At 61.7% G+C, this 21555-nt stretch overlaps 2 protein-coding genes across 6 annotated transcripts in view; both read left to right on the top strand.

Moving 5' to 3' along the window:
- Positions 1–17347, top strand: part of CACNA2D2 (calcium voltage-gated channel auxiliary subunit alpha2delta 2) — a 240941-nt gene extending 223594 nt beyond the window's left edge. For 4 of the 5 annotated variants that reach the window (XM_017819924.1, XM_017819926.1, XM_017819925.1 and 1 more), the window contains 25 exons: positions 690–779; positions 983–1051; positions 1495–1569; positions 2068–2142; positions 2284–2355; positions 2625–2696; positions 2872–2933; positions 4835–4911; positions 6095–6115; positions 8385–8445; positions 10793–10890; positions 11097–11187; positions 11319–11381; positions 11466–11569; positions 11666–11764; positions 11858–11952; positions 12217–12264; positions 12663–12734; positions 12897–13049; positions 13167–13219; positions 13326–13381; positions 13486–13609; positions 14098–14207; positions 14414–14502; positions 15232–17347. In XM_017819924.1, the coding sequence (XP_017675413.1) occupies positions 690–779; positions 983–1051; positions 1495–1569; positions 2068–2142; positions 2284–2355; positions 2625–2696; positions 2872–2933; positions 4835–4911; positions 6095–6115; positions 8385–8445; positions 10793–10890; positions 11097–11187; positions 11319–11381; positions 11466–11569; positions 11666–11764; positions 11858–11952; positions 12217–12264; positions 12663–12734; positions 12897–13049; positions 13167–13219; positions 13326–13381; positions 13486–13609; positions 14098–14207; positions 14414–14502; positions 15232–15360 (2058 nt within the window). In that variant the 3' untranslated portion in view covers positions 15361–17347. The remainder of the gene's footprint in view (positions 1–689; positions 780–982; positions 1052–1494; positions 1570–2067; positions 2143–2283; positions 2356–2624; positions 2697–2871; positions 2934–4834; positions 4912–6094; positions 6116–8384; positions 8446–10792; positions 10891–11096; positions 11188–11318; positions 11382–11465; positions 11570–11665; positions 11765–11857; positions 11953–12216; positions 12265–12662; positions 12735–12896; positions 13050–13166; positions 13220–13325; positions 13382–13485; positions 13610–14097; positions 14208–14413; positions 14503–15231) is intronic. The other variant, XM_017819923.1, reaches the window with a different exon arrangement.
- A 1224-nt stretch (positions 17348–18571) lies between these two features.
- Positions 18572–21509, top strand: TMEM115 (transmembrane protein 115). The gene is made up of 2 exons (XM_017819930.1): positions 18572–19593; positions 20308–21509. Exons 1-2 carry the CDS (start codon positions 18740–18742, stop codon positions 20507–20509), a joined length of 1056 nt encoding a protein of 351 aa, XP_017675419.1. The 5' UTR covers positions 18572–18739; the 3' UTR covers positions 20510–21509.
- Positions 21510–21555: the final 46 nt, after the last annotated feature.

The raw sequence follows: 21555 nt of genomic DNA on the forward strand, positions 1-21555 counted from the left end.
CCTTTTGAGTGACTAATTATGAAACATCAGGCGTTAATCAGCACAGAGCAGAGCTGAGCGTGGGCAGGGCCAGCCTCAGACGCAGCCCCTCAGCAGAGCCGGTTGTGTCTGTCCCACACCCCATCCCACTGCCCCTTTCCTGCCCCTTTTCTTTATGGGATGCACACGAGGTGCCACGGTGGGCAGGAGATGAGGGTCCCCAGGCAGGGCAGCCCTCAGGGCGGGTCTGGCATTGTGGCATGAGGGCTGCCTCCCTGCCCAGAGGTCTGCCTTGCCAAGGTGGGCCAGGATAAGGGAAACCTGCCCCAGCAGAAGATCCCAAAAGGCTGGTGGAGACAGCAGCCATGTGGTCCAGACGTGAGGGAGCAAGCCCAGCCCCAGGGATGGTTGGGAGATGGGGGGCTCTGGCTGGCACTGCCTGGGGAGCTCCTACCCTGCCCATGCACAGCTGATGACGAGCAGCCCCCTGTTTGCATCATGATGGGCCTGTTGGGGTCCCAGCTGGAGCCAGTACCCCTGAGTTTGGTAGCTTCTGAGCCCCCTCCCCTAGGTCAGCCTGCAGCTGGGGGCCTCACCAAGCACCCTACTGATAACCCCTGAGGTGTGCACAGGAAAAAAGTGTCACTGCATTGGAGCAAGGAGATATTTGGCCCCCAGATCATCCTTTCCCTTGCCCTGTGTCCCTGCAGGAGTACCTGGATGTTCTGGGTAGACCCATGGTCCTGGCTGGGAACAGAGCCAAGCAGGTTCAGTGGACCAACGTCTACCAGGATGCTCTGGTAAGGACCCCCACCCTGGGGTGCAGGGAGGGACCCCCAGGGTCCTGCACAGCCCCCAGGTATATGTGGGTGAGGACATCAGCTCCAGAGTCCCACAGAGAACATGCCCCCATCTCCCTTGTCAGGGGGGCAACCCCCCTCTGCTGCCACCTGGGTCCTGAGGCTGGTGAGGGGACATGGGACACCCTTCTGTGCTTGTGCAGGGGCTGGGACTGGTGGTGACGGGCACACTGCCGGTGTTCAACCTGACCGAGGACAGCAGTGACAGGAAGGTAGGAGGCTGTGGCTGCCACCTCCCTGGCAGCACTGGGACACCTGGTGCAGGGCTGCTGCAGGGTGGGGAAGGTGCCCCAATGCTGGGTGCATGACCGTGGTGCAGGGGGCACTGACACCCCTGGGGTGCTGCCTGCTCTGCACCCCCTCTCTAGGGTGAGACTGGGGGTGACTGCCATCCCTGTGACCCAAATGGCCTTGGTTAGCTCTCCTGGTTCAGTGGGGACAGCTGGCGGCTCCAAGACCGTGGGGAGTGTAGTGTCCCTCGGGGGGCTGCTGGGGGGGCTGGCACATCCCACCCTGTGCCCCTGCAGTATCCAAATCTGACCCACACGACCCCAGAGGGAGAAGATGTTCATCCTCCTGTTTCCCTGTCCCCTTACTGGAGGTGGCAGGTGACAGCCCTGCTTCCACCCACCTCCCTCCCTGCACTTCCTTGCAGAACCAGCTCATCCTGGGCGTGATGGGGATCGATGTGGCTCTCAACGACATCAAGAGGCTGACCCCGCGATACAACGTGCGTGGAGACCCCTTCCCCTCTGTCTCTGTCCTGCACTGCCCAATCCTGGTGTGGAATCCCTCTGATGGAAGCCCCAAGCTGTGCCCCCAGCACCCCAAAACACCTCCAACAGCACTGGCAGTAGCAGGGTGTACGAGCCATGAGTGCAGGCAGGGACTGGGACAGGCAGATAAGCAGGAATCATAGCTGTGTGATGCTCTGGGACCCAGAGCACTGCCAAAAGTCTTGCAGGGTCAGCAGAGAATAAACCTTACTGGCCTGGGGAAGGGGGCAGTGGGAGAAATCCAGAGCCAAAATCTCACCCCAGGAGTGAGAGATTCCATTGGCCTGAGAATAGAAAGAGATGGATAGAATAGGCTGAGCTCCAGGGTTGACACTGGGTGAGCTCTGCCTGCAGAGGTGAGGGTGATCACACCAGCATGGCATGGCACAGCACAGCATGCCATGCCACAGAGCTGACTGACCAGCCTCATCTCTCCTCCTGTCCTCTCACAGCTGGGGGCAAATGGTTACGTCTTCGCCATCGACCTGAACGGCTACGTCCTGCTGCACCCCAACCTACAGCCCCAGGTGAGGAGAGGCCCCCTGAGGGACACACGGCTTCCCAGGGTCCTTAGGAGCTAATTGTGGGATTTGTGATGAGTTTGTCTGGACTCAGCGGCAGCTGTGGGAGCCCTGAGCCCTTCCCTGGCTCTCCCTTTCTGCCTGCAGATCATCAATTTCCGCGAGCCGGTGACACTGGACTTCCTGGACGCTGAGCTGGAGGATGAAAACAAGGAGGAGGTGAGCAGACCAGGGGCAGCTTTTGGGGTACAGGCTGCCCCCCCCCAGTCTGTGGTTGCAAAGGGCACTCAGCCCCTCCAACCTGCCCTAAGGAGTGCCTCATCCTAAGGGCCCTGGCAGCAGCTGGGTCACTGTCACCTGGGTGCCAGCATGATGACCCCCCAGGCTGCTCACCCATGCACCCCATGGGTCCTCAGTGCCACCCCACTGGCATGAGTGCCCACAGGCACTGCTCTGTGGCCCTCAGTTGCCTTCTCTGTATCCCCCAGATCCGGAGAAGCATGATTGATGGGAATGACGGGCAGAGGTTCATCAAGACCCTCATCAAGTCCGTGGACGAGGTAATGCTACAGGGGAAGGGGTCATAGCCAAAGCTGCTGCTGTGCTGAGTGCTCAGCCCCAGTGGCAGGCTGTGTTGGGCTGTGTCTGGCACTGGGCTCAGAGCCAGGGCCCCGTGTCACCGTGCCAGCAGGTCCTGGCACCACACAGGCCTCATTGGCTCCCTCTGACCCACAGCAATACATCGACGAGGTGTTCCGGACCTACACATGGGCTCCCATCAAAAGCACCAACTACAGGTGGGTGTCGCTGCCAGTGCACCCACACTGCCCTGCCCCAGCTGGACCCACACCAGCACAGGGCTGGGGGCTTGTGCTTGCAGCTCCCAACATCCCTGAGGCCACCAGAGACTTGTCCCATGGGCTGCCGGGGTGCAAATGCGCGGTCACATCATTGCACGCAGTGCTGGAGGGCACTCCCAAAAGTGCTGCCTGGCACTGTGGAGCTGGAACACAGTCCTCAGACAGGCTGCGTGGCTGCTGTGCAAGGGGCTGGACAAGGGATACCCGTGCCACCACCTGCCTACCCAGCCAGGGGCTCATGCAGGTCCCTGCCTGCTCTAGGGTGGGTGACAGTGACAGGTGCCCACCCTGCAGCACAGTCAGTGGCCACAGAGGCAGAAGAGAGCAAAGCTCTGCATTTATCACCCCGTTTGCACCAGTTTGGGCCAGCAGATGAGTAAGAAAGACCCCAGTATCATCATTTCTGTGCTGTGCAGCTCACATTGACTTCATCCTGTGAGGAACCAGTGGTCCTGCTGTTGCCCACTGTACCCTCCTCCTCCTCACCACCACCCAGCTCAGCAGGAGCTGTCAAGGGTCACAGCCACCTTCCAACACTGCCAGGTGTCCTCCATGCAGCTCTAGTCCTGTCTCCCATGGTGTCACCCCTCTGGAACCGAGCGGCACAGTGCAGGAGGGGACAATGACATGGGGGGACACAGCTGTGGCCAGGGCTGCAGGTTCATCTGTAGGGCAAAAGGTGCTGCTAGGGGCCCTGTGCTCCCATGGCTCTGCTCTGTGACAGGGATGTTCCCTGAGTTTCCCTGGGATACCATCAGCACGGGGTATCAACAACATGGGACAGAAAAAAGTCACCACTCTCCTCCTGACACCTGTGGTTTGGGGTGCCATCACCTCTGACGTACTTTCTGGGGGGCCACCACCTCTGCCATGCTTGCTGCAATGCTCAGACCATGCTGCCCAGTGCAGACAGGACGAGCTGGATGGGTGTTTGGGAGACAAAGTCCAAATCTCAGTGGCTCTGATGCAGGTGTGACATCCGATGAAAGTCGGGAATGTGGCCCTCACCAGCTTATCCCTGGCAACACCTGGCACAAACACTGTCACCAAAGGCCATTGGCTGCTGCAGCTGCCACTGAAGAGCCCAGTTCCCTCCATCAGCTTGTCCTGTGGATTGAGCAGCTCCAGCACCACTTCCTGCCACCTCCTTTCCCAGCACTGTCCCACACCGCCAAACTCCTGGCTAGTGGGCCCCTCTCCTTCCTGGCTCACCTGACTCCAGGTGCCTGCATAATGGTTGTCATTGGTTTCTCCTCTCTGGGAAGGTTTTGTCCCTTCTTTTGAGGGCTGTGTCTCTTCCTGCCTTCCTCCCTCACAGGGGTGTCGTGTTCCTCTTCTGCATGCATCTCCCTTGGTTCCTGGGCTGGCACATCCTGCCCATCTCAGTTCTGGCTGGACAGGCATGCCACCTTCTGTGCTCAGGGTGCCCTCAGGATGGCCCTGGGTGCCACCAGGATGACCCTACGTGTTCTGGGAATGGCCATGGGTGCTCTGGGGATGAACTTGGCTACCCCAGGATGGCAGTAGGTGTGCTGGGGGTGACCCTGGGAGCCACCGGTCCTGTGTGCTCCTGGGTCCCCCAGGACAACCCTGGGTGCTGTGGGGATGACCCTGGATGCCCCAGAACAGTGCTGGCTGCAGTTCCTGGAGAAAAGGATTGAGCAGGCTGTGCAAGAGGCCAGTGGGGCTGCTGCCTGCCATCAGCTGGGATGAGCTGCTGCCTGCCATCAGCTGGGATGAGCTGCTGCCAGGAGGTGCCAGGCAGGGACTGGGAGCTGGCCAAGGATTCTGAGTGGCTCTGAAGCCTTACACTACGTGTCTGCTCTCCCTCTCCACAGCCTGGGGCTGGTTCTGCCTCCCTACAGCACCTACTACATCCAGGCCAACCTCAGCGACCAGATCCTGCAAGCGAAGTGTAAGTAGCCCCTGGCTCTTCCCGCTGCCCTCTTGCACCCCCGCTCACCCCACACCAGCCCGCGGCTGTCAGGGGGAGAAACACGAAGCAAAGACTTGTGAAAAGAGATAGGGATGACTGTGAGAGGCAAAAAAAAAGAGCAGAGTTAGAAATGAGAGAGGCGTGAGTAGAGGTGAGGGCACAGAGGGAAAGCGAGCTGCCTGCCTGGGGTGCCCCGGGGTGCCAGGGTTTGGTCCTTATGCTTTGCACCCCAAAACCCCAGCCCTGGGCTGCAGGCAGGCGCTGCCGGCGCAGGCAGGGATGTGCTGCCTGTTTGCCTCCTGGGGACGAGGGAGGACGCTGTAGCAGCCAGTTAATTTGTAAGCCTGGGAAAGTTTGCATGGATCTCTTTAATTTCCTTTGGTTTATTACAATTCTTTGGTTTTGGTTTAAACCATTTATTCTTTTTATGAGTTCGGTTTCGGTTAGTTTCAATTTTTGTTTGGAATTAATCTGTGTACGTGTGTGTTAGCCTGGCCCCCCTTTCTCTCTCTTTCTCTCTCCCCTAATCCCCAAGCCTTTTTCCCACCTCAGGTCCACGCTGCTCCCGGGGACCCTCTCCCCCGTGGGAGAACCGGACCCTTGCCCTCTCCCCTCCGGTTCCCCTTGTTTCTCCCCCTCAGCCACCCCGGTGGCTCGACCCCAGCCCTGCCATCCCCTCCATCTGGGCAGGAGCCCCATGTCCCTGCAGGGACAAGGCCAGGCTGTCCCCATCCCCGGGAGGGGGGATCCCCCCGTCCTCCCCAGCTCTGCCCACTGTACCGTGCATGCCCCCTCAGTGAGGACATTTTGATATCAAGACTGTTGCAACTGTTTGCTACTGACTCTCATTTTCCTTTGGAGTATTGAATATATATCTATATATTTCTCTAGTTATATCTTTGCATTTTTTTTGTTCTTATTTCACCGTGGCCTTTTCTTTTCCTTCTGTTATTGGGTTTTTCTTTTGTTTTCTTCATGTCGTTTTTTGCAAGAGGTTTCCTTTTGGTATGATTATGATACACAATATTTTTATTCAAACGTCGATTGAATAAAATATTGTTTGTGCCCCCCTTCTCCCTTTCCACCCAACCCCTTTTTTTTTTGTTTGTTGTTTTTTTGTTTGTTGTTTTTCTTGCTTTCTCTCTATGGTGGATTCACACAGTACCAAACATCAAAATGAAGGGCAAGTATTTTCAGTCTCAGACCACTCACCTTCACCACCCCGTCCCCTGCCCCGTGTCCAGTCCCCCCCAGCCCCCTGCTTGCCCATCTCCCTGCCCGTTTGCCACGCCGAACCTGCAAACCGCCACCAACTCGCCCTTCCTCCCTCCTCCTTCTCCTCCTCCTCCTCCTCCTCTCCTCCAGTTCCCCCTTTATTTGAAAGCAACATGTCTTGTTCTGTTCATGAGAGCTTTGTCACGAAAATCCCCACTCCCTCCCTGCGCATCACTCCCAAACCTGGTTCGATCTTGTCCCAGAGCCGGTCTCGTATGAAACTGCCGTTTTCGATCCACGAGGTTTTTTTGTAGCTAGTTGGATGCCCTGCTCTTCCTCCCCCACTGCAGACCCTTCTTGCTCCTCTTCCCCCCCCGCTCGTCTCCTCCAGCTCCTTCTCCCCCTCTCCCGGCTCCTCTGCTTCCTCCTCCCTAAGACAACTCAACCTGAAAGGGATAGGGCTGTGCAGGGTGAGCAGGGCTGTGGGGTGGGTGCTCAGAGGTGGCAGGGACAAAGGGCAGCTGGGGAACCCAGTCCTCCACTGCCATCACCCTCTGGGACAGGGTTTTTTGGGGCAGTCCTCCAAGCAGAAACCCTCTGTGGAGGTGGGGATGGGACCACCCTGGGGCAATGCTGCCCAGCTGCATAGGTGACAGCAAGCCTGGCCCCGTGGGGACACGGGGTGGCTGAGCCCAGGGGTGCTGCACTGCCTGCCCCCACGGCTGCTCAGTGGCCGTCCCCCCTGCCCTGGGGCCCAGCACAGCATGAAGCCCCTGGCAGCCGCAGTGTCTTGGTACTGTCTGTGCCCTTGGGAGCAGCCAAGTTTGATCCCAAAGTCCCACCGAGGCAGGTGGGGGGTGCCTTGGGCCAGTACCGCAGTGGAGTGGGATGTCACCCATGCAACACGGGCAGGATTTGGCCCATGTCCCTGCACTGTGAGGCTGGACCCACAGCTCCCCCACAGCCCCATGGTGGGCCAGGGGACACCCAACACACACGGTCCCCGGCGGACCCACCGCCGTGCTCTGTCCCACATGCAGTGCCCGCCGGCAGCCTGCCCTGCAGCACCCGCTCCTGGCACGGGCAGGGGAATGGCTGTGGGGTCCACGGCAGCGCAGGGAGGGACACGGGGGACAGGGTCAGGCGGGCAGGACAGCGGGGAGGTGGAAGTGTCAACCTCAGCCCTGTTCTATCAGCCTTGAGTTGCCTCCTCCCGGCGCCCCTGTGATGGCAATGCTGATGGACCAAGTACGAGTGTTTTGTACTCCTTTCCTTCTCCTTCTCCTCTTCCTCTCATCGGCTTGTACCCAGCCCCTGCCTACAGCCCTCGGAGAGCAACAGTCCAACCTCTGGCTGTGCCGTGCAATGCACCAGGAGCCGGCGGGAGGGCGAGGGGGTGGCGGTGCCCACCAGGGGGGGATATTGTCCCCGGGATGTCCCATAGCACCCCTCGATGCACCCCCTAACCCGGCTCGCCCCCACGAGCTGAGCCCCGCATCCGCTGCCCCTCTACCGAGGGCACTCCCAGGAGCCCCCCCAGACCTGCTGGGCTGCACCCCTCTGTTAGAGCAGAGCGCGCTGGCGGGCGAGCGGGCATCCCGTCCCCGTTGGGGTCCCACCGCCCCGGGGAGGGAGGGGCACCGGTGCCTGGCGGTGGAGCCCATTAGCGCATTGCACGGCCCTGCGCAGGGCGGGAGCCTCTGGTTGGACTGTCCTCGGCAAGGTTCCCCTCTGGCCATGTCGATGCCTGAAAACTCCTTTATTTTTTTCTCCCGACAACCGAGTGTTCTGGTGATCCTCCTCGGCCAGGAGCGCAGCATGTGGTTCCCTGCCCTTGCCCACCACCCCTTCCCCGAGAGAGAGACGTCCCCCCTGCCCTCCCGAACATGCATATATATACATGTGCGCACATATATATATGTGTGTGTGTCTGTGTGTCCCTGCGTACACGCCACCGGCCGCGCGTACGCGACCGCGCGCCTCCAGCCCGCGACCGAGCAAATTCGAGCCGAGATGGGCAAACCTCTCCTGATTTGGCTATAACCTTCCTTCCCGTGCGGTGCCAGCAACAGCAGAACGGCCTTTTCCTTCCTCTCTTGTTACTAAAAGCAGCAAATGCCTTTTTTTTTTTTCCGATTCCCTCCCCCCTCTCTCTCTCTGTCCGTCTCTCTCCCTCCTGGCCCCCCGGCGTCCCCTTCCCCTGCTCCCCGCCGGATAACCTTCCCTTTCTGTTGCAGATTTTGAACACCTGATGCCCAACAGCTTTGAGTCGGAGGGACATGTGTTCATTGCTCCCAGGTAGCTTTGCGTGTGCGCTTGCCGAGGTGTGCATCCGCCCCGGCCCCGCTGCCGACCCCACCATCGCCCCCCATCCTCGCCTCATCGTGCCTTGTCCCCCCTCCCCGTGCCCCGTGGCTGTGTGTGTCGTGTGCCCGCTCGGCCGAGGGGGCTGCGCCGGGACCCCGGCCCCGCTCCGCCACCCGGTTGCATCCCACACAGTATATATGCACCCGGTGCGGCCCGGCCTCTGCGCGTGCATATATAGGTATAGTTTCTGAAAATCCCTGCCGAGCGAGGGGCCGGCGGTGGCATCATACAGTCGTGCTGGCTGCGGGGTGGGGAGGAGAAGGAAGGGTAGGTTTTGGCTCAAATTTGGTTGGCCAGGGGGTTTCAGGAGGCTGCTGGCCACAAGGTGGGAATGGGGACATGAGGACAGCGCAGTGGCCACGGGACAGGCAGATCTGTCCCCTCCCCTGGGCCATGCCACCCAGTCTTGTTACATAACAGGAATGAAGCGCCATCCCTCTGCAAAGTGCTGGGGGAGCCCCCTACCCTTCCCACTGTGCAATCTCTGACCAGCCCTAATTAACATCACTAGTTCATCACCTCTCTACTGATAGGTCATTATAGCCTCTAACTGCCCTGTTAGGGGATGTTTTGTCCTTGTGGCTCTTGGGGACTGCAGCAGGTTGAGGTACATGGAGGCCACCTGCAGGTACCCCCCACCCTCCCAGCCCACAGCAGGCATCGCTCACTTACATGAACTCTGGGCAGACCAGCCCAAAATGTACAGTTATTGTGTAGTCCCGTTTTTTTGTGGAGTGCTTGGTCCCCAGGCCATGCATGGGGCAGTGGAGGTGAGGTCCAGGACACATGGGAGCCAAAGCAGAGTATAAATGAGAAACAGGAAAACCCTGTTATTGAAAAATTGGCCTGTAAGCACTCTAAGGGGTTGGATAGGGAGGTGATGCCCGAGGCCCAGGAGTGGGTCTGCACCCCGACTCTCCTGCTCAGGCTGCAGTGATGAGGTCAGTGTTGGGCATGGGGCTCTGTGGTTGGTGCAGCTGGAGAAGGAAGGCAGGCTGTGAAAGTCAAGGTCCCCCAAGAAAAGTCGGTGCCCCCAAAGCAGCTCCATGAGCCCCCTTCCTGCAGTGGGTGCCAGCCCAGCAGGGGCAGGTGGCAGGGAGGAGCCATGTGCTGGGGGGTGCCCAGCACCCAGGGCGACTGTATGATCTGCTGTTGGCACTGCCGTGCCCACGGGCCACTGGAAATTTTCAGAAACCGTATATCCCCATCCCCGTGGGTGTGTGAGTACCTGTACCTGTGCGTGTCGGTGTAGATATTTAGGTGGCTGCTCCCCCTGACCAGGGGTCGAGGGGCCTGGCCAGGCTGGCCAGGGTGCCCCAGGTTTTTCAGTTGCCCCCTGGGCATGGTCCCTACCACCCTCTGCTCCAACACTTGTCCTCTTAATGAGGTTTTTGTCAGAATCAGGAGCTTGGCAGAGGGGCCATGAGGTGGAGGGGCCCAGAGCACCCCAGCACTGTTCGCAGCCACACTGCTGAGGAAGGGAGGCTCTTGGCACCCTGGTCAGAGCCTCATGGTGACCAACAGGTTACAGCTGTGTCTGGTGTTGGTGGGGCTGGGACTCTGCACTCAGGATGTCCCAGACTGGAGCAGGGACACGGCAGCCCCCATGGGGCCCATCCCAGGAGGGGCTCGGGGCCAGCAATGCCTGTGGGCGAGCACCCATCTCCACCTGCCAGGGCTCACCCAGCACCCAACCATCTGTGCAAAGGGTGCAGGTACGGCTGTGAGCGCCTGCCTGGTGCTGCCAGTGCAGCTGTAGAGTCTCCCAAGGCAAACCCCTGCTCACACCCACAATGGAGCCCCCACTCCCCGGGGTGCCACAGGAGCAGGGCAGGGTGGGCACGGTGGTGCCTGACTGGCCCCACAGGTAAGTACGGTGTCAGAAGCACCCAGTCCCACCAGTAGCCCCACTGGCGTGGGAGAGATGGACTCAGTGTTGTACCACTCCAGGCAAACTGGGATCCATCAACCCTGGCCCTGGCAGAGGTGGTGGCACCTCAGTGCCCGTGGCAGTGACGGAGCCAGTGGCTAGTGTGACGCTGCGCCGGTGGCACTGCAGGCAGCGGGGACTGGGTACTGGGCAGTCTGCAGAGATGCCCAGAGCCGGCTGCCCTGGTGGGGTGACACTCACAACAGAGGTGGCACGTCACCACCATGGTGTCCCTGGCAAGCCCCGCTGCTGGCAGCACAGCCAGCACCCACCCCGCTGTCCCCGGGGGAGAACTGACCTTGCCTTTTCCATCCCCACAAACAACAAACCTTGTCCCCCAAACCCCAGAGAGTATTGCAAAGACCTCGACTTGTCGGATAACAACACCGAATTCCTGGAAAACTTTATTGCCCTCATGGAAAAGGTGACCCCAGACTCCAAGCAGTGTGAGTAACCGGGATGGCTGGTGGGGAGGCTGCTGGGGGGTTGGAGGTGGACGGCGATTCAGAGGGAGATGGGACACAGGGTGAACTATACTGGGGTTGGGGTCCTGGGAGCTGCTGCTGGGGAGATGTTGGGGCAGAGCAAGGGGCATGGGTGACCCCCATGTGGCCAGCCCTCACCTCCTCCTGCTCTCCATCTTCCTCTCAAGGCGACAACTTCCTCCTGCACAACCTTATCCTGGACACAGGCATCACGCACCAGCTGGTGGACCAGGTCTGGAAGAACCAGGACCTCAACACGTACGTGCAAAGGAAGTGGCCCGGGATGGGCAGCACTCTCTTGGAGCAGAGGAGGATTAGGATGGGCTGTGTAGGTAGGGACAGAGCAAAACCCCACTGATGCCGGGCGTACCCGGCCCCTCTCCTTGCAGGTACAGCCTCTTGGCTGTCTTCGCAGCCACTGATGGGGGCATCACCCGTGTCTTCCCTAACAAGTGAGTGTCGAGCCCGTGCGGTGACTTGTCTGCTCCTGCTGGGCAGTGACAGTGACAGTCATGGCTGTGGCTGCTCCCACCCAGGGCTGCAGATGACTGGGAGGAGGAACCAGAGCCCTTCAACGCCAGCTTCTACCGAAGGAGTCTGGACAACAAGGGCTACATCTTCAAGCCACCCTACCAGGATGGTGGGTGCCAGCTTGGGACAGCGAGGCACCCCTGGTGACACAGGCTACCAGGGGCTGGCTCCATGCATCCCCTGATGCATCCCCTGCCTTCCACAGCCGGCTACCGAGGGCTTGACCTGGAGAACAACACCATTGGGATCCTGGTGAGCACTGCCGTGGAGCTCAGCATCGAGGGCAAGACTCTGAAGCCAGCAGGTAGGCAGGGGGCTGAGTGCCCTGACGTCAGGCTGGGGGGGTCCTCGTAACCCCTCCAGCACCAGGGCTCACCCTGTCTCCCCACTGCCCCAGTGGTGGGGGTGAAGCTGGACCTGGAGGCCTGGGCTGAGAAATTCAAAGTGCTGGCGAGCAACCGGACGGACCGTGACCAGCTGGGCACCCGCCGAGTATGTCCTGGGGCTGGCACAGCACGGGAATGGGGATGGGGGGACGGGGGGAGCTCTGCTTGTTGGTGAGCACTGCTGGGACATGGTGCCTGTGGTTGCACCGGGTGTGTTCCTCCTGCGCAGCCCTGCCCGTCACCCTGCTCGGGGCACCTGTCCCCAGCCCCTGGGGACACCACCCCGTGTGTCCCCTTCTGGCCAGGAGGACAGCTCTAGGGTGATGACCATCCTGCTAACCTGTCCCTCTGCCCTGGTTTCGGTTGACAGTGCGACCCCTCGACCAGCTGTGAGATGGACTGTGAGGCCAACAACAAGGTGGGTGGTGGGCAGGGGTGGGGGCAGCTGGTGGGGGAGTAGAGGGTGACTGGGAGGGCTCCGTGTCCCCTGCTCACCCTGCCTGGGCACCCACCCTGTCCCCTGTTGCTCCTGGAGCTCAGCCAGCCCCTGACCCACCTTTCAGCAATGAAGCCCCAGGGCTTGCCCTGTGAACTGTGGACCCCCCCGAGAGGGCTGTGAAACCCCCCAGGGTGGTGGTGTCTCCTGCTCCCTGCACCCAGCACAGATGCTTCTGGCACCGAGATGCTTCTGAGCAGCCCCCAGGCTTGGGGACACTGTGCTGGGCCCCCTGCCTGACAGCCCATCGCCCCCCACCCTGCCTGTCCTGCCTTGCCCTGGGCATGACTGGGGTGGATGACACTGCCCTCCTTCCCCAGGACCTCATCTGTGTCCTCATCGACGATGGGGGCTTCCTGGTGCTCTCCAACCAGGAGGACCACTGGTACCAGGTGAGCGGTACCCGCAGCTCTCCTGAGCATGGGATGCCAGTGGGGAGCTGAGACCTCTGAGCTCGTGCCAGAGATGGCATGACACAGCCCCACTCAAGTCCCCACTGGGGGAGTCCCACGTCGACATGGTGTTTGGATGCAGACTCAGTGTCCCCATCCCAGGTGGGCAAGTTCTTCAGCGAAGTGGATGCCAACCTGATGTCTGCCCTCTACAACAACTCCTTCTACACCCGTAAGGAGTCCTATGACTTCCAGTCCGTCTGTGCCCCGGAGGCTCCAAGCAACACAGGCGCTGCACCCCGCGGTGTCTTCGTGGTGAGCACTCACAGGGCTGGTGGCTTCCAGGTGGTCTGTGATCTGGGGGGCCCATGGATGTGTCCCCAGTGCCCTGCATGGGGACCTGCTGGCGATTGCCCTCTTCTTTGCCCACAGCCCACCGTGGCTGATCTCCTGAGCCTCGCCTGGTGGACTTCGGCTGCAGCCTGGTGAGTCCTGCCATGTCCCCTCTCCAGGGGCCATTTCCATTGGGGAGTGACACAGAGGTGTCCTTGGGGTTGGGACAGCTGATGTGGCCATGCTTTCCTTCCCCAGGTCCCTCTTCCAGCAGTTCCTGTACGGCCTCACCTACAGCAGCTGGTTCCAGACGGGTGAGTCCCCAGGGAGACTCGGGCTGGGGGTGGGCAGGGGCCGTGGCAGGGGTGCGTGGTGGGGGGGTTGGTGGCCCCTGTCCCATGGCGCTGTGCCGGCACAGAGGAGGTGGCAGGGGACGGCATGGAGGCCAGGGAGACGAGCTGCATCATGAAGCAGACGCAGTACTACTTCAGCACCGTCAACGCCACCTACAACGCCATCATCGACTGTGGCAACTGCTCCAGGTGGGTCCGTCCCCGTGGTCCCCTCCCCTGGTCAGGGCTGGGGACATCCCCCAGCCTGCCTTGCTGGGACCCCTGCCTGCATGGGGGCCATAGGAGATGCCATGCAGCAGTTGAGGGGACTGTGGTACCTGGATGGCGGGACAGAGAGCAGCAGTAGTGTCCCCATGGGCTGGGGTTGCTGATGTCCCCAGGGCTTCTCCACATGGACATGGGCCCTGAAAGCAGCCCCTGGGCAGCCCCATAACATGGGGATGGGGAGGGATGTGGAGATGGGAATGGGGACAGGAAGGAGGTTGAGGACAGGGATGGGGATGAGGTAGGGGACAGGGATGAGGCTGGGAACAGGGATGGGGAAGAGGATGAGGACAGGAGTGAAACTGTGGCTGGCTCAGCCTTCCCAGAGCCATGTGCTGGCAGGGCTGGCACTGGGGACTGAGAGAGATCAGGACACAGGGTAACAGGGGTCCCCACTGCCATCGCACCCCCAGGCTTTTCCATGCACAGAGACTGGCTAACACCAACCTGCTCTTTGTGGTGGCTGACAAGCCCCTCTGCAGCCAGTGTGAGTCTGTCAAGCTGATGCAGGCAGAGGTAAGAGGTATCCTTTGGAGGCTGCATCCCACCGGGGTGTGGCAGAGGGATCGGGGGACACGTGTGGTCCACAGGGCAGGCAGGGGGCAGGGAGCTGTGGGGTTTGGTGGAGGTGGAGGGAGATAGCCTGTGACCAGAGAGGCTGGAGGTGGCCGCAGAGTGCCCCATAAGCCCTCGCTGCTGTATCCCTGGTGGTTTCCTTGACCTGCAAAGCCCCCCCGAGGGACCCCAATCAGTGTGAGCTGGTGGACAGGCCCCGCTACCGGAAAGGCCCCCACATCTGCTTCGACTACAATGCAACAGTACGTGGAGTGCGGGGGGGAGCGGAGCTGGGGGGTCCCTTGGGAAGAGATGGGAGCAGGGGGTGCCCTCTGGGTGGGGGGTATAGCCATGGGGCGTCCCCAAGGGAGCAAAGCTGTGGGGTGCTCCTCTAGGGGAAATTTGGGCAGCGGGTTTCCCTTGAGCAGGGGACTGGAGCCATGAGGGGACTGCAGGGGAGCAGAGCAGGGTTCACCCCTGGGGAGAGATGGAGGGGTGAGTGCCCCTGCAGTGGGGGAGCAGAGCCATGGAGTGTCCCTCTGAGGGGAACAGAGCCATGAGGGGATGCTGGGGGTGCAGCGCTGTGGGGGCTCCCCCCTGATGGGGGTTTGGAGCCCTGGGAGGACCCAGGGTGGGGGGTCAGGAGCCTTGGGGTGCCCCGTGGGGAGATCAGAGCTATGAAGGGTCCTTAGGAGAGCAATGCCATGGGGTGCCCTCCTGGGAGGAGAGCAGAGCCATGGGGGTCCCAAGGAGAGCAGCACGGTCGTTGTTTGGGGGGGAGGGGGCTATGCCACAGGGCCATGGGGGTCCCAAGGAGAGCAGCACGGTCGTTGTTTGGGGGGGAGGGGGCTATGCCACAGGGACCCTAGAGCAGGAGGTGTAGCCAGGCTGCAGGGGGGTGGTGAGTGCTCCTTCCAGGGCAGTGGGTGCCCCTGTGGGAGCCGAGGCATTGCTGGGGGTGCCCCATGGCCCCTCTCTCTTTGCCCACCCAGGAAGATACCTCAGACTGCGGCCGAGGGGCTTCCTTCGCCCCCTCCGTGGGGGTCCTGCTCTCCCTGCAGCTGCTGCTCCTCTACTCCAGCACCAGCCGGCACCCGCTGCCTCCGGCCGCCTGCCTTTAGCCCCCTGGCCGCCCCCGCCAGCTCTCTTTTCTTTCAACTTCCATCTCCATCCCCCTCCCTGGCCCGGTGGGGCGGGAGCGACGTCCCCTCCGCTGCCTCGGGGATCCCCGCGATGCCGCCCCGCTCTCCACACCGGCCGCAGCCAAAGAAGAGTCGGGGTGCGGGCAGGGGCTCCCCGGCAGAGCGGGGACCGGGCAGGGGCTCCCCGGCAGAGCGGGGACCGAGCAGGGGCTCCCCGGCAGAGCGGGGACCGGGACGGTGCCCCGGCGTCGCGCCCTCCCGGCCGCCCGCACTCGGAAAAGTGGCGTCGGAGCCCTCCGCCCGCGACCCCCCCAGTCCACCTCGCCTATTTTTTTAGCCTGAAGATTTTAAAGCAGATCTTTCTACATCGAGTTTCCAACATTTTCACCTGGAGACAGGCGGGGTTTATTGTCAGCAAGGAGGACATATGAGAGAAAAAAAAAAGGGGGGGGGGGGGGGGGAAAAAAGAAAAAAAAAAAAAAAAAAAAAAAGAAAAAAGGACTTGACTTGACTGTGCGGGTCAGTAGTATTTGTTCCAGCGGTACCGGCCCCCGGGTGTGTGGGGCAGCTCCAGCATCCCTGCGGGCTGGGGCTGAGAGCAGGCAGGGGCAGGGGCCAGGGGGCAGTGGCACAATGGAGCCCTGATCCCTGCACTTGGCTCAGCTATTCTTGGGCACAGATGTCGGGGTGAAAAGGAGGGGGGAAAATATTTTTTGTTTCTTTTCCGTTCTGCAGATCACTGTGAATCCTGCCCGCCCAGCCCTGTACCCCCCAGCCCTGCCCTGCCCCCCTCATCCTGCCAGAGGGACGTGCTGCTCCCCTGGGGGACATGGATGAGCTCTCGAGTGGGTCACACCACATACCCCGCAGCGGGACATGCCGCACGTCCCTAGTGCCAAGTGGAGCGGGAGGTGCCACGTATCCCCAGAGGGGACGTGCCAGGCCCCCCTGCCCGCCCCTCGGGTCACAGTCCATGTCGAGGGGAGCAGCCCCCGGGGTGCTGCGGGGGCCCTGGCTGGGGGGCACGCAGTGCTGGGGGGGCGGGAGGGGCTGGGGCTCGCACCGGGGAGCTCAGGTGGGGGTTTTTTGTTCCCCCCAGTCAAAATGCTGGGTGCCAAGGAGGGGACGAGGTAGCTGCTCAGCTCTGGCACCCCACTAACCCATCCAGAAGAGGTGCCACAGGGCTGGGGGGGTCCAGCACAGGGTGCCCGGCTGTGACAGCCCGGGATGCCGCAGTGCAGGGGGTGCCGTACCCATCACCCGTGCCCCCCACTGCTCCCAGCAGTGCTGGGGGTCCCTGCCCGGGCAGGCAGCCCTAGGGACCCTCACCCCCCTGGGCCACCCCGCTCAGAGCCACCCCATCAACCGGGTCCAGGGGAGCCCCCTCGGCACGGCCACCCCGGGGGGGCTTGGGAGGGTGCCAGGCGCTAATTAGTGCTGGGGGTTAATTAATGGTCATTCTGCTTGTAGCTTTTTCAGTGTGTGTTTGGTTACTGTCTCTGGGAACCGTGTTTGAACAGATGGCTCTGTGTTACCGGGAGTGTGTGTACTTCTGTAGTCTAGTTAGGTGCTCTGCCAGAAAACCACCACTATACATACCTATAAATATATACATATATAGTCTATTTTAAGTTAAAAACCAATGAGATGAAGGGGCGGCGTGGCCCCGGGCCCCCCCGTCCTGCCGGGGTTGCGTCCTGCCCTGTCCCTGCCCAAAAGCTTCTCTCTGCTCATTCAAAGGCGTTGGGTTTTTAAATTTATTTTCTTTAATTTATTTTTATTTCGTTGGGTTTCGATTTTTTTTTTTTTGTACAGAAGAGTTGGAAAACTTAAAAAAAAAAAGAACAAAAAAAAACCAACAAAAAGACAATTTGTAAGATATCGTGCGTGTGACTCCTTGTAAAATATTTTCAAATGGTTTATTACAGAGACTCAGTTATTAAATAATGTTCATATTTTCACTTCACAGGCGGTGGCTGCATCATTGCCTGGGGGGGGGTGGGCACGGCCGGGGGGGGCACAGCGTGTGGGGTGGCACAGGATATTTGGGGGGCTGCTGCCTTCACACGTGCTGCACCTCTGTGAGGCTGACGGGCAGGGATTTGGGCACAGGCAGGGACTCAGCAGAGCCGTGGGTTCGCAGAGCCCCACCCGCTGCACAGGAGGGCCTGGGGGGCAGCAGAGGCTCAGCCTCTTCCCAACCCCCCCCAGGCTCCCCCATCTCCCTGTGTCCCCTCAGGACTGTGTTGCCCCTTCCCCAAATCCCCATGTCCACTCTCCCCACTCCACGTCCCCTTGAGTCTGTGTCCCCACAGCCCTGTCCCATGGGTTCAATGTCCCCGAGTGCCCCCTGTGCGCAGCCCACCCGTGTCCACGTCCCTTCTTCCCAGGGTTTGTGCCCCCCGTGTCCACCTCCCCACGACTGTCCCCCTCACGGCCCCATAACCATGTTCTGCCACCCAGACAGACACCCACCCCCATGTCCCCCGTGTCCATGTGTCCCCGGCCGTTTGTCCCGTGTCACCCCTCATGTCCATGTCCCCCAGGCTGTTCGTCCCATGTCCCCCGTGTCCGTGTCACCTCCGTGTCCATGCCGCCCACCCGCGTACATGTCTTCATGGCCGTTTGTCCTGCATCCCCCAGTGTCCCTGTCAGTCCCCGTGTCCATGTCCACTCGTGTCCGTGTCCCCTCCGCATACATGTCCCTCCCAGCCGTTTGTCCCTTGTCCTTCTGTGTCCATGTTGCTCCCGTGTCTGTATCCTCCCGGCCATCTGTCCCGTGTCCATGTCCCTCGACCTGTTTGTCCCACGTCCCCCCCGTGTCCGTATCCTCCCGGCGGTTTGTCCCGTGCCCCTCGTGTCCACGTCCCTCTGTGTGCATGACCCCCCCTCGTGTACGCGTCTTCACGGCCGTTTATCTCGTGTCCCCCCGATGTCTGCGTCACGCTTCCTGTCCGTGCCGCCCCCGTACCCGTGTCCCCCCCCGTGTCCATGTCCCTCCCGTGTCCATGTTCCCCGTGTCACCCCACCATGTCCATATCCCCCCCGTGTCCATATCCCTCCCATGTCCGCGTCCCCCCCTCACGTTCCCGGACTACAAATCCCGACGTGCCCCGCGACGCCCCGGCTCAGCCCCCGCGGCGCGGCCCCGCCCCGTCGCGCGTGCCCCCGCGCAGGCGCAGCCGCGCTGTTTGTCCGCGCCCGGCCTGTCCCAGCAGCGGGGCCGAGCGCGGCCCGGCCCGGGCGGAGCGGCGGCGGCACCGGCAGCGGCACCGGGAGGGCGCGGGGGGGAGGCGGGCGGGGTGGGGGGGCCGGACAGCCCCCGCGGGGCCGCCCCGTCCCGCCCGTGGGGCCGAAGATGCGGCGGTACCTGCCGGTGGCCCGGCAGCACTTTCTGGCGGCACTGGCCGGCACCAGCGTGGTGGTGAAGTCGCTGAGCGCGGCCGCGGTGCTGCTGTACCTGCTCTCCTTCGGGCTGGACACGGCCTACGGGCTGGCGGTGACGCCGGGCTACCTGCTGCCCCCCAACTTCTGGGTGTGGACGCTGCTGACGCACGGGCTGGTGGAGCAGCGCGCCTGGGGGCTGGCGGCAGCGCTGGCCACGCTGGGGGCGGCGGGGCGGCTGCTGGAGCCCCTCTGGGGAGCCCTGGAGCTGCTCGTCTTCTTCGCCGTGGTGAACATCTCCGTGGGGCTCCTGGCGGCCCTCGCCTACTTCCTCACCTACGTGGCCTCCTTCCATCTCGACTACCTGTTCGCTGTGCGCATCCACGGCGGGCTGGGCTTCCTCGGCGGGGTCCTCGTGGCCCTCAAGCAGACGATGGGGGACAGCACCGTGCTGAAGGTGCCTCAGGTCAGGATGAAGGCTGTCCCCATGCTCCTGCTCCTCCTCCTGGCTCTGCTGCGGCTCGCTGCCCTCGTCGAGAGCAATGTACTGGCCTCGTACGGCTTCGGGCTCCTCTCCAGCTGGGTCTATCTCCGCTTCTACCAGCGGCACAGTAGGGGCCGCGGAGACATGTCTGACCACTTCGCCTTCGCCACTTTCTTCCCCGAGATCCTGCAGCCCGTGGTGGGTCTGGTGGCCAACCTGGTGCACGGCGTCCTGGTGAAGGTGCGGGTGTGCCGCAAGACCGTCAAGCGATACGACGTGGGCGCCCCGTCCTCCATCACCATCAGCCTGCCGGGCACGGACCCCCAGGACGCTGAGAGGAGAAGGTACCGCCCGCCCTGCTGCCGTTGGGATCGTGTGTTCAGGGACAGCGGGGGTCGGGTTAAAATCCGAGCAAGGAGGAGGGGGTAGGTTTAGGTGCAGCTTGCTAAGCAGGGACCGTCTGCATGGGGGCTACCCTGCCACGGAGGTGGTGAGGAGCATTTCCCGGGGCTGGTGGGATGTTATCCTGCTCTTCAACATGTGGAGCAGTGGGGAGATGCTGGGGAAAGGGCAGACAGAGTTTGGGGTCCCTGCAGAAGGAAGGGGGACAGCCTGGGGAGGTGCCAGCCCCGGCTCACGGCAGTCTTGCACCCCCCGGCACAGGGGAAGGCAATGAGTCAGCCCCACGCCCCAGCCCTCCTGCACATCCGGCATTGGCCCTCCTGACTCCTAGCAGGAGGGTTTGGACAAGGCGTTGGCATTCCTTTTTCCCTGCCCTGTTTTATGCCTCTTCCCCATTCCCAGAGCAGCCCGTGTGCTCCCTGACAGCCTCCGAGCGCACCACGTGGCGCAAAAACTCGTGTGTGTAGTCTGGGAGCCTGTGTGAGTGTCTGGAGCAGTCCTGTGTGCTCCGGGTCGTCCCCAGTGCTGCTGAATCCACCCTTTCCTGCTGGGAAGGAGCCAGGGCCAGGCTCGCACAGTGCCCAGTGGGGCAGAGCCCTCAGCCCCTGCCCTGCCCCTTGGACCCGGGGTTAACCAGGTGTGCCCTTGCCCCGCAGGCAGCTGGCCCTGAAGGCTCTGAACGAGCGGCTGAAGCGCGTGGAGGACCAGTCGGCCTGGCCCAGCATGGAAGATGAGGAGGAGGAGGCAGCGGCGGCCAAGGCTGACACTCCACTGCTGCCCGACCCCGGCGCGGCCGGCAAGAGCCCCGGCCAGGAGTCCAACCTCATCAGCTTCCAGGATGCCCCGGCCCAGCTGTGACCGGCCCCCTTCCCGCCCTGTCTCCCTTGGAGAGCTGCTAATCCCCCTTGTATCCCGCACGGCTGGGAGCTGGGACTCCTCCCGTGGCACAGGCAGGGGGACACCTCATTCCAGCAAACGCTTTGCTGCTGCTCGCGGCCAGCACCAGGCACCCGGGACGGTGACGCTGCCGCCACCGCGAGGACAGGGATTGCTGGAGCCGCTCCCCTCGGCGCAGGCCAGGCCGTGGAGTCAGCACAGTCAGCGGGGGCTATCCCGGGACAGGGACACGGGGCTGATCCCCACCCCAACGCCGCTGCGCTCGCCCTTGTGGGATAGAAGTAAGCTTATCCTCTGTGCCAGGGCTTGGCCAGAGCACTCAACACTTATTTCCTCCCTTCTGAAGGTAGTTTTGTCCTGAACTGAGGGAATGGGAAGGCTGGTGGGTTTCTTTTCCAGATGTCTTTCCCATGGGGAGCCTCCCACCACCCTGGTAGGAGTTTGCTGGGACCAGTGAGAAGCTGGGCAGGGAGGACAGGCCACTGGTCAGGAAGGGGCCACCCAGCCCCTCACAGCAGTGGTCCAGCACTGCCAGCTCCAGGCTTTCTGCAGTGGGGATTCTCTGCTCCTCCCTCTCCTGCCCCCCTCCCCCTGCGAGGAGCCAGTGCCCTTGGCTGCTCCCCGGCTAATCCGTTTGTCAGATTACACTAGAAGCTGGAATTAAATTTTTATGGTGGGGCTCTCGCTGCTTCCTCCAGCAGCAGGTTTTCTTTCCTGCAGGTAGAATATGGGCTCCCCCCTTCTCTTTCCCTCCCTCTGTGTTGGTGGGTTTTTTTTTCCCTGAATGGAGAGGATGCTCCCTGCGACAGCCTCCTCACAGCTCCTGATCCAGCGGGCAATTCCCAGCCCGGGATGCAGGTCAGCGGTGTTGTGATTATTTTTTTAAAGGACCACACGAGAAGGTTTTGTCAAACAGGAAGAACACGGACATTTGGGTATCAATAAAGAGTTCTTTGAAAGAGTTGGCTCCTGCAGCAGAGCACGGGCAGGGTGGGGGGCCCGGCCCA

This window comes from Lepidothrix coronata, unplaced genomic scaffold (genome assembly GCF_001604755.1).
Source record: "Lepidothrix coronata isolate B3197 unplaced genomic scaffold, Lepidothrix_coronata-1.0 Scaffold78, whole genome shotgun sequence".
In the NCBI taxonomy this organism is placed as follows: domain Eukaryota; kingdom Metazoa; phylum Chordata; class Aves; order Passeriformes; family Pipridae; genus Lepidothrix; species Lepidothrix coronata.

Coding starts and splice junctions, on each gene's coding strand:
- TMEM115 (XM_017819930.1), top strand. CDS start 18,740: ATGCGGCGGTACCTGCCGGTGGCCCGGCAGCACTTTCTGGCGGCACTG. Junction 19,594..20,307: donor CAGGACGCTGAGAGGAGAAG/GTACCGCCCGCC, acceptor CTTGCCCCGCAG/GCAGCTGGCCCTGAAGGCTC.